The 12,100-nt window shown below is 35.0% G+C and overlaps 1 protein-coding gene across 8 annotated transcripts in view; it reads right to left on the reverse strand.

The window, feature by feature from the left end:
• Positions 1 to 12,100, reverse strand: part of LOC105436725 — a 94,672-nt gene that overhangs the window by 27,932 nt on the left and 54,640 nt on the right. For 7 of the 8 annotated variants that reach the window (XM_030999342.1, XM_030999341.1, XM_030999340.1 and 4 more), the window contains 5 exons: positions 11,405 to 11,487; positions 7,992 to 8,021; positions 6,031 to 6,066; positions 1,495 to 1,652; positions 346 to 399 (listed from right to left, as the gene is read on the reverse strand). In XM_030999342.1, the coding sequence (XP_030855202.1) occupies positions 346 to 399; positions 1,495 to 1,652; positions 6,031 to 6,066; positions 7,992 to 8,021; positions 11,405 to 11,487 (361 nt within the window). The remainder of the gene's footprint in view (positions 1 to 345; positions 400 to 1,494; positions 1,653 to 6,030; positions 6,067 to 7,991; positions 8,022 to 11,404; positions 11,488 to 12,100) is intronic. The other variant, XM_030999339.1, reaches the window with a different exon arrangement.

Here is a 12,100-nt window from a genome sequence, read left to right on the forward strand (position 1 = left end):
GATATCTATCACCTGCTATTAAATTTGAAACAATATCTCTGAACATTTTAAGAACACAAGTAAATCATCTTCCCCCTTCCCCCAAGAATATGACAAGCTCACATTTGTACATGTCAAACATTTTCAGATTTGTTTATCTTTAAATTGTCTGTTTGGAGCCAGAAGGGTGGTAACTCACAATCATTTTACACAGAGTTTACGCCTATCCGGCAATGACAGATGAAATATTCTTTGATGTCTTAGAAATTGAAAGAAATTTATTAAAGACTGTGTTCAATTAAAGACACGCTGCATATCAGCAAAACAGTTTACAATCTTGAGACTATGGTAATGGATGATAAATACCTAGTATCTTCTAGTTTCTCAGCCTCCAACCTGTGCACCCTCTCTAGTTCCAATCTGCAAGAAGAAAAGTATATAAATATCCTTTACTGAATCCAACCCTGTACACACTAAAATGCATATCCATCCAATCTTCCCTCTGAAATTTGTTGATATTAACTTAATTCGGCATGGTGAATTCTGTTGAGCAATGGTGACAAGAATGCAATGCTAATAATACCCTTTTCTAACTGCACTGATTTTCATCGGATGCATCCGGACGCATCCGATGAAACTGGCAGTTAGAAAGCAACAGAGGAGAAAAAGGCGATTAAATAGCCGATGAAAAATGAGAAATAGGCGATTAAATTCTCCTGCTCAAAAGCAGGAGAAATTCTCATTCTATCTGTGTGACACCGATGAAATGTGCAGTTAGAAAATGTTCGGGAGAAAAAGGCGATTAAAACAGCGATTAAAATGGTCAAAGGTCGCAGTATACGCACGCTTTATCGTAACCAGCTGTGTTTGTTGACTTATGGTTGAACATGCTGCATGCTATAGCTAGATGGAGCGCGGGCTTAATAATTACATAATAATTCTTCACTTCCGGCAAGGGCTCGCCACAGCGAGTGAATTTCACCGGCAGTTAGAAACCGACAGGGGGAAAACTGCGGTTTCACCTTTGTTTACATAAGGAAAATTCAATCGGTATTTTCATCGGTGTAACTCCGATAGAGTGCAGTTAGAAATGGGTATAAGATACAGTATAGAGCAATGCATTAACATTTTTTACAACCTCAATACTAGTAGAACATGTAGTTACATCATGAGGTAAGTCATATAATACCTTCAGCAAATATTACCTCAGGGGTTTATGTTGGAGATAAATCCCAACAAACTAGCTAAACTATACACAGGCTCAAGGACGTACTAGGACTCAAAATTGTGTTAGGGGCAAGGGGGAGGGGTGGGGAATTGCAATGTAATTGGCCTACTTGACCTCTAAGATACATATCAACCGGCCCTAACACCAAAATTAATCAACCAACTCTCAAACCAAAACATTGAACAGTCAGTGGGGGGAACTCCCCAAACTCCCCATGGCCGATCCACCCCTGCATAGGCTCTCAAAAAGAGATTCCAAAGAAGCCTGAAGGACCATGAGTAACTTACCCCGGATTAAACATCATGATAGGTGAGATATCTGAGGAGAGATCGCTGAAGGATGATCGCATGGGGGTCTTCTTGAGGTTGCTCTCAGGTTCGGCACTCCAGGATCCATCTAAACTCATCGACAGGCTGATCCGTTTCCCAAACTCGGCAGAGAGTGCCTGCATGAGCAAGAAATAATAGTCAATATTAAACATGGTGATCGCTCATAGTCAAACGAATAAAAGAACATGGTCACTCTGATTTTCAAGAAATTACCAGAGGGGTAATTTCAATATCATATTGTATTTAAAAAAACATTATGTTTGAATAATTTTGTATGTCACTGTAACATTTCTGCATTTCAAAATGTTATACAATTCACGACTAAAAATTGATTGATTTTTTGAAAAACTTTACAATCAAGTTGGAAGCAGAGATATATCAAGTCATCTATTCAGAGCCAGATGGGTGTTGACTAGTATCATTTAACATAAAACTAAACCCTTCTGGTCCTGAACACTTGACAGAGAATATCCTTCAAATGTTCTCTATGTGCACAGATAAAAATAGATCAATAAATTTGAAGGAAAAATATAAGACACAGGGAAACTTGAAGAAAATGTTGAAGCATCAAACACCAACAAATATTAGTATACCAACACAAGATCCCTGAAAATTTCTCAAATAAATTGTGAAGAGAGAAAATAGTCAGCTAAAAATGAAAGTCAGAAATATGAACGGGAGAAAATAGAGAACCTGCAACAACAACAACAAAAAACACAAAAACAACATAAATGGATATAAAGATATCCATATGAAAACCCCAACCCCTATACCAGAGACATACATGTATAAGGCATTTTAAAAGAAATACTGTATTATATAGTACATGTACACCTCCCAAGAGAGATGAAATAAATTAGAGCACAGACAAAAAAAGCCATTCAATCAGAGAAATAAATGGTTGTTGACAGAATGAATTGCTTGATGAAATTGGCAGATGGCACAAAGAATATGGTTATGCGGTACCAGAGCAGATGAAAAACACTTATCACATTTGATTTATTTCTCTCATATTGCTGGTGGCAATTGAGGATCCGGGTTGCTGATAGATGAAAGCAATGGCGCACAAACAATGCCTCGACAAAGAATTGGAGTTCCAAAAATAGCAGGAGTCAAAATAAAGATATTCCCAGGTTTCCAAGCACTAGGTTCTAGAATAAAATTTTCTTTTATTATCATACATATATTTCTATTTCTTTGTCTTTCTTCATTCATTTCATAAAATATACTATTCAACATACAAAATAAAGATGTAATTTTCATTTTCTTAAAAAAAATAACAGTTCCACAAAATTGAATTTCTAATTCTTTTTATCATTTATTCATAATTTGATGGTACATGTATATCAAATGGTGCATCAAATCTCTACTATTTTAAAGCATTGCACTATACTGTTCTTCCAATTGATTCTCTAAGAAATATTATAGTTTCATTTTATAATAATTTATGTATCATAATAAGATACTGTATCATCAACAGAGGCTTTAAAAATATTATAGTGTATGTCATATTATATTATAACTAGTATAACTTTTACAGTGCATTATAATTAGCTTAGATCAGATGGGCTTATGGGTATGAGTTCTTATATGCAAATTTGTTATTTTTTTAGAAGAATCTGCTTGTGGTATATTAATGTAAGTTAACCAATAGACAAAAAATATCTCAACATTCTGAAAATGAAAAGGAGAATTGTATCTTGTGACACAATAAAACAAATGAACAAAGCTGATTACTAATAATTTCAGTATCATGAATAAGGCATGATAAGAAAATATGAACAAATATAGATGCCGAGTGCTAGCTACAATACATTTGTGAAAATACAGTACAGTGTTATACATAAATAAAAGTCGATCAGCAGATACAATACCAAAAAATATATAAGTGTAGCAAATATTCATGAATTTATCTGAGATTAATACTTGAGTTCATGATTATCATCTAATATGGTTTAACAAAGCGAAGATGAAAATATAAATGATGGATTAGAAATAAAATCATAATACACAAGATGAAGAGCGAAATAGCATGAAGAATTAACGACCTGAAAATTTACAATTAAACAGATATAGAGGCTAAATCGATCACGAGATATCCACACAAGGACACAGTTCGATGCCTATACACACTTAGCCTTTAATGCTGTCAAACCATCAATGTTTAAGTAAATCATGACATATTTAAGTCTACATTCATTACTGTACATGTATATCAGGCTTACTAGTGCAGGCTTTGCATCCAAAACCAAAAGAATACCATAAATTTCTGCCCTTACCTCTTTAAAAAGCCTTTCATCTATACAAGAATGGTATTTTGAAGGTTGCTCATGCACAGCTAGTACACCAACAAAAAACTCCAGCGCTACCATGGAAACTATTATTTGCCTTTAGAAGTGAACCAACCTGTACGATCTCACGCTAACGGCTGCAAATCTAGTACCCCAAAGAAGTGTGTGAGAATGAACCGTGCAGAATCTCAAACCGTCTATTATTGTCGATACTACATTCCAATCAATGTTATTATGTTGCATGACCTTTTCGCACAATTTCATTGGTTGTAGATATGCCTCCTGCTGGCATTCATCTATTGTTAGCGATTCAATATCTGGAAAAATTGAATGAACCTGATCTACACACACAATTAATCTAGGCTTGCTTCTTTTTTTGCTCTATATCCTTGTTTCAGGCTATATACACTGTGGTGTCAGCTAGGTGAAGCATTCAGGATTATGTCAACCTCAGTTGCAAACAAAGCACTTATCCATCCATTACAGTTTGATTTAATGTAAGACTAAGAAATTAATGACATGAATGAAATAATGAAACAAAGGTGTATTATATATCTAAACAGTGTGTTTTGAGTGTCAATTTAACACCTGAACACATTTAAACACATTTTCAGGACAACTATTATGTTAAAAATCAATTTGAAATTAGAGATAAGTCATTGTTTAAACTTTGTTTAGTATAAATGGGAAAAACATAATACTTGATGGCTTTGACAGAGAGAAAAGATTTTGTAACAAAAAGGTTATTGTGAAAATTAGAGATCAGTGCGATAGAGATGCTAATGAATTATGAACAGAGAGAAAAATATCGGGGAGCTTTTATATATTATACTAATGAGTTTCTTTTTCACAAAAGATGACAATGTAAACATATCATTTCTTTACATTAGGAAATAATGTAAAGAGTATCACAAGAAATCAATGAGAAAAATTACAATGAATTTGGCATCATTTTTCTGCTCTGAAATAATTTCCTAGTCTGTGTGATCGCTGCTAAGATCTACAAGGCTATTAACACGTTGACTACTGAATTCTCCAATTCCCATAGGCTTTATACATGGAACGTCTGGTTCCCATAGGCAGTTAATGGGTTCACACTGTGATGAGAAATTACACGAGTCAACTGAAATCCTCTTTATCTCTTGAGAAGGTGTTTTATAAATGCAGTACTGTTATTTACATCCTTCAGGCACTTAAAAAAGACAATGTATACCTCATGTAGAGGTGTTGTGGTCGAGTGGATACGTCGCCGGACTGTCGATCACAAGGTCCGCGGTTCGAGTCCCGCCGCCGCACTAATGTCCTTTGGCAAGATATTGATCTACATTTGCCACACTCCACCCAGGTGAAGTAAATGGGTACCCGGTAGGAATTTATTCCTTGAAATGCTAGAGCGCTATAATGGCAGCACAGCTAAAGCCGGGGTAATAATAATATCCAATATGTCATGCGCAGTTGAGTATATACATATAGAAACTGCGCATTATAAATTTACAATTATTATTATTATTATCCACACACAAACACATATTGAAAAGAAACAAGATTATTCATTCAAATTACATATTGAACAATCCCATAGGGAGATCAATGAATTATCTTGAAATGTATCACGGAGATGATGTTATTTCTCCATATCGAGAGACAACACAGAGATCGAGAGCAGGAGAGCTTTTAAAGAATGGTTGGCAAATATAGATGAATGATATTATAATAGAGTAAATTTATCGAAGACGCTCACTGAGATCAAACAAAATGCACACATACATTTTCAATTGTATCGACAAGAAATAAGGTTCAACATTAAAATTACATCATGAAAATACAGTACCATGAAACGAATTCTCTTGAAAGAATTTTGTTAATGACAAACACGACACTCGTTCTCCATATCAGAGACAACATAGAAATTGAGAGCAGAAGAGCTTTTAAAGGAATGTTAGTTTATCAAAGATGCTCTCTGAGATCAAACAAAATACACACATATTGCAAGTACATCAAGTAGAGAAAGGGTTTATCAATAAAATTATACAATGAAAAAATTCTCTTGAAAAAAAAATTATGACCAACACGACACTGCATGTTCTCCGTATGGGAGACAACACAGAGATTGAGAGCAGAAGAGCTTTTAAAGAAATGTTAATGGTTGGCAAACACACAAATGGATGATCATAATATAATGATGAGTTCATTTTTTACTTACATCCCCTGTGTTAGGTACATGAAGTGTGATGCTTTTCTGGGTGTGTAAAAGTGCAAATGGAAGCACAAAATATGATGAGCAAACAGGCAAATGCTACACTGGTACATGTACCGGTAATAAGTATGCGTTAGCTGCCTCTCCATTTCTTTCTCTTTGCTATCCCAGTTTAAGTAACCTTTACCTAGCCTTCCCTCCAGCCTGAATGACGTGCCGCATGAACAAAAAGCTGAAACAATCGAGCACTTTTAGGAAATTTTCCTCAGCTTAAAATCCCCATAAGGCATACTTCATTTAAAATGGCACCATGGACAATTTTGTGTTATAAATGAATTGATAACTGTAATGAGTTTTCATATAATTTTGCAAAATATTAGGTGTTAGAATAAACCTTTTGGGCTAAAATGAGGCTAGTTTACGATACAGACTTGGGTTGTTGCAGTGGCTAAGGTGATATGATGGCATTGGTATGGCGCAAAGCCAATGTTACCGAGTAAATATGCTGAGCAAATAATCAATTAAACAAACACAAGGTACCTATCCTTCTTCTCTCCCCCCCCCCCCCTCTCATTCTTTTTCAAACATAAATTTCTGTTCTGTGTGCATATTAGCAAGATGATACTTTGAATATAATAATTCGGTATCCTACACATATACTTGCTTACGGTAGTTATGATTACAGAGATGATCAATAATACAAAATCAAAGAATAGCAGTGAATACAGACATTCTAAAGTATTTTTTTGCCTTGCAGGCATCAGTGTAAATTGCAAGAATGAACAGAAAGCTGAAATTAGAAAATATAAAACAGAAGCAGGCAAAAAGCTACAGTATGTCTGAATTCACTGCTATTCTTAGTTATAATTGCATGAAATATACAAATTAAACAAATACATGTACACATTCATATTATGAATGTTATAAATGTTGGGGATTGCTAAAAAAAAAAAAGGTTCACACTTCTTCAATGCTTTGATTTGTGTTTGATATGACAGTAAATGAAATAATTGTGACCCTGGAGATATACACCAATAACTAAAATGCGGAAAAATGCACACAAGTGAAAAATTGTATTTTTGTACTCATGGTATAAAAACGTGAAAATGTATTAAATTATGTGTAAGTTACACTTTAATTTATAATCAGTCAATAATTACATAACTTATAATACATTAAAAATTGCATCTTTTAGAGTAAACAATCGCATTAACCTAACAAAATATTATCATCATAATAAAACAGAACACTATAAAATTTGGAATTGTATGATAAATGAGATGGATGTTTGGTAAATGAAATGTCATATATAATATGGAAAGTACAGAAAATGCACACAGCACATGATATTGTACTGGGGGGGGGGGGGGAGGGGTGGGGAAGGAAAATCAGACAGCAAAAGAGAGATGGAGGGAGGGAGGGGTGGAGAGATGGAGGGAGAGGAGAAAGGCATATGCGGAGGAATTGAAGAAGAGATTTAGAATGAGAGAAAGAGAGACAGTGGAAGAGGGAGGAGAAAGAGAAAGAAAGAGGGGGAGGAACTTAGGAAGAGAATATGAGAGAAGCAAGCGAGAAAGAGATTTAAAAAAAAGGGTAGACAATGATAGAAAGAGAGTAGAGGGGAGTCGAAGAACGGAGAATGGGGAGAGAGCATATTAGAGGGAAGAGGAGTGAAAGAGGCAAGACAGGGGAGATGAGCGAAGAGGTAGGGAGGAGATAAAAAGAAGAACAATGTGAGAGAGACAGGGTAAAAGAACAGAACAAGAAGACAGTGGACACAAGGGGGGGAATAGATATATTTTATATTGACACACATGAGGATTAAAGAATGAAGCATATGAAGTAGTGCTGAACAACATCACAAATAACATACAATGTGGCAATTTGATGTGCAATTAAAAAAGAATAACAAGTAAAGGTAGACCATATACAAAACGAAAGGTAAATTAAGGAACTCATGCACTTACTCTCCGCAATCCACGACCAGGTATATTGGACTAATGTTCAGGTTGGAAGGGAGGGAAAAGGAATGAGAAGGCACACAAGCAAATGCCGGTTAGTTGCAGGTTAAACAAAATACATGCAGGTCTCCAGTTCACTCACAGGCTACATAAGCACCTGAAGTGAAATCACAATAAGCTCATTTCCATGATATCTCACAGCCGTAAAAGATGTGCACGTTTTTTGTTCTAACTTCATTTGGCTGATATGTCGTATTAGCCTCAATCTATCTATCCCCTGGAAAGCAAACCTTCCACTGGAATACGTTGGAGATGCAATTAAATCACGTATCAAACATCTCTTTCAGTGTCAAAACCACACTATTCTTCTACAGAATTAATTTAAGTGATGCCACTTATTAAACCCATTTTACGGCCCCTGGAAAGCAATTATACATGGATGGTGATGTGACGACCGAACCTCTCAATTTGATGAGGAGTCCATTCTTCTGTCTTCAACTAATTGCATCTCAAAGGAATTAAATTAGAACAATCTACTTAAGAGTGTGCTTCTACATGCACCTGTAATGTAGTTACCATGGAAACAGCAAAGGGCTTCTCAAAGTGGATACCACTAAAAGGTCCTTTCATAAAATAAGTTCATTATTATTGATTTTGTTCTCTTTGACGAACAGTGATGGACATTATTAGGGCGAGAAGACAAATTGATGATTTCTACAACCCATTTTTATTATACCAGTACTTCCATTAAAGGCAGGGTATTTTACCGACATCACAACCACTGCTGTACAGTATTTTCACTTGCGACATCTTATGATGAAAGTGGACATAGAGCGATTTCCAGTTCCTGTACCTAAGCATCATGATGAGCGCATCAGCAGTTGATGCATTGTGGGAAATGGCTGTTGACACATTGGGGCATTGTGAGCAGCAGATGGCAGTATGTATGTAAATCTAAAATAGTGTCAATAGACTACCCTGCCTTTAAGAAATACAGCATAACCCCTGTATTCATTTTGATCAAAAGCCTACTTGAAATTACACATTAGATAAACATCAGTGTCAAGCCATGGGCTTTTTAAATCCACAATCTATGGATCCCTCATCCCACTTTATAGTACCACACATCATATTCATCATCTGCTTGTACTTGGAAAAATCTACACAATATTCCCTGCAATTATGCTCGGACACCTGAGGTAATACTGCTAAATAAATACATATCAATTTTGTGGTAAAATGAATTATCAGTGAGTAAATGTTTTTGGGAAGCAATTTGCAGTACCGGTACACCATTTTTGGATAAGAATCCCCAAAGTTTGTTTAACACGTGAAATCCAAAACGTAATTTATGCCATGAATTATACTGGTCTGTTTGTCCCTCTGACTGTGAGTGTAAATATCACAGCCCCCCTGAAACCATAATTCAGTAATCAGTCAGCCCGTATGTACAAACACCCACAACCTCAGTCAACTTCAACTCCATGCAAATATTAACTTAGGGGTTGCCATGCCAACCATCATGTGGAGGTAAACAATGCACCCTAATATTTTCTACCCTTCTCTCTCCCTCTCTCTTTCTATTCTACAGCTACCTGGGTTGAGGGAATTAAGGGTAACAACCAATTCTTCATACTGTCAGGCATTCATGCATGCATGCACAAACTTAATAAAAGTGATTATTTCTGGACCAAAAGGCATTATCCTCACTAGATGCCCTGCATCGAGCAGTGAACTTTACATCAGAGGAAATGATATCATTTAATCACTCATGGGTGTCGATCCGTGCAATGGATATTAAATTGTTTAATCTGTCGCGTGGCGCTCAGTAGGTGGGGCAAGCTTATTTTTTTTAGACCACACGCATATATATTTTTAATTGTTAATTTTTTTGTCCTTGCAGAGTGATCGACCCCCAGATTGAACAAATCCACTTCTCTGCATTAAAAAATGATTGCAAGCATTACTTACATTTCAATTACACTACATAATGTATATCTTATTTAGGATGCATTATCATCATATTCTCATGGCGATTCCAGTGCTTAATACATCATGAAAAACACCAAACAGATTATCATCATAAAAACATCTTGGATAGGAAAATATCACTCCCTCTGTGAATACAATTGAAGTTTAATTTATACCATATAAAAATGCAGACAGCCATAAGTATGTAACAGCAATGGTAGCTTTTTCTTCATCATACATTTGGCTAGCATCATCATAAAGTTAGGAGTCACATATTAAAAGCATCATCCACAATTAGCATTACAAGTAATGTTGAAGGTATAACAGTGTTGGCAAATGTCTGAAGTGGAGCCTGAAGAGACATATTTTTTCCCCTCATATTGTATGAACATCATGAGTATCCTTCATTCTTTTAAAGGGTCATTTCTCTTATTCAAACATTTTAATAATATCTCTGACCTTCAAAGTTGATATTAAATGAAATGTAATGATTTGGGTCCAAATAAATGTGGTTGCTCTCTGTACAAAATTATTGAATGGGAAGACAGGCCTAAACACTTTTTCAAAAGTCTATAATGTAGTATGCAGATGACTCTTATCCAAACATTGCAAATACCTTTTAAAAGCTAAACCCCACTTTCAAATAATCTTCTTAAAAGCATTATAACTTTATAATCTGACTGTCAGTATTATGCGTAAAGCAAAGCCCCATTTTATGTAGTAAAGCTGACTCCACCCAATATTGCATACAGATGACTCTTGTAAACACACACAAAGCATTTATTTAAAAGCTACAGGTACATATCTGCTAAACTGCTTACTTTAATACATTCTAAATGTTATGACTTTAGGATATATATGATGTGGTGAGGCAAATACAATAATATCCCTTTTATAATACAAGCATTATACCTTTAGAATCTGATTAATATCAAAGTCCAAACCTTTAAATATTATGAAGTTGACTCTACAACAAAATATCACCTACAGATGACTCTTTCACACACTATGGCATATTATTTGACAGCTACATGCCAATAGAGGGCTCACTTCATACCATTCTCAACTCAATATGATATTGCTCATGGTTGACTCTTCCACACATTCAAAGCATTATTCAAAGCCTTTGTACATATTTACAACACTATATATTTCTCATGAGCACAATGATTTTTTAACATGCAGTTAACAACTTAATTACTCATACCCTTATTGATTTTTGTAATTTTGAAGTATGTGACAAACTTATTTGTCTCTTTGTTTCTTGAGAATGTGTCATATCAAAGCTTATATCTAAAAGTATCAAACAAAGGGCATAATTCAATCAGTCCACCTGTCATTCAAAACACAAATACTTAAAATTTACAAGGGGTATGAGTAATTCTGTTGTTAACTGTACATGTATGGATTATGTCCTGGAAGCAAAACTATGCAAATATGCAACTTACCGCTCTTCTTTCCCTGAGTTTGACAGCTTCGGCAGGATGGTTGAAACGGAACATGTTAGTACTCCCAAGTAAGATTACAGCACCTAGAAAAAATAAAATTCAGTATTAGGTAATTGCTGGGAAATATTATGTTATCAAAGTTTGTTTGGAGCCTGAAGGGCACTAAGTTGTATATGTTATTAAAACAGAGTCAATACCCAACTGGCTCCAAACAGGTAATATATAATCTGCAGAATAGTTGAAGCAGAATATGTCAAAACTCCCAAGTAAGATTACAGCACCTTGTATACTGAAATCATGTAATTTCTTCAGTTAATGCTGGGGAATCTTACTTCAATAAAGTATGTATTATTCATGCTGTTTTGGGCCTGAATTGAACTCATAAACATGTACTTTAAAACAGGGTTAATACGCTTCTGGCTCCGAACAGGTAATATATAATCTGCAACATGGTTGAAATGGAAGATGGTAGTACTCCCAAGTAAGATTACAGCACCTTGTAAACAGAAATTATATCATTACTTCAGTTATTGCTGGGAAATCTTAATTTAATAATGTTTATTTTATCTGTTTGGAGCCAGAAAAGCATTAATTTATATACTTTCAAACAGAGTTAATGCCTTTCTGGTTTAGTTTAAATTGCAATGAATCTAATTATACCTCCAAAGATTATCATTTTATTTCTTTTCATCTCAA

Source organism: Strongylocentrotus purpuratus, unplaced genomic scaffold, assembly GCF_000002235.5.
Source record: "Strongylocentrotus purpuratus isolate Spur 01 unplaced genomic scaffold, Spur_5.0 spur5_scaffold_5, whole genome shotgun sequence".
NCBI lineage: Eukaryota > Metazoa > Echinodermata > Echinoidea > Camarodonta > Strongylocentrotidae > Strongylocentrotus > Strongylocentrotus purpuratus.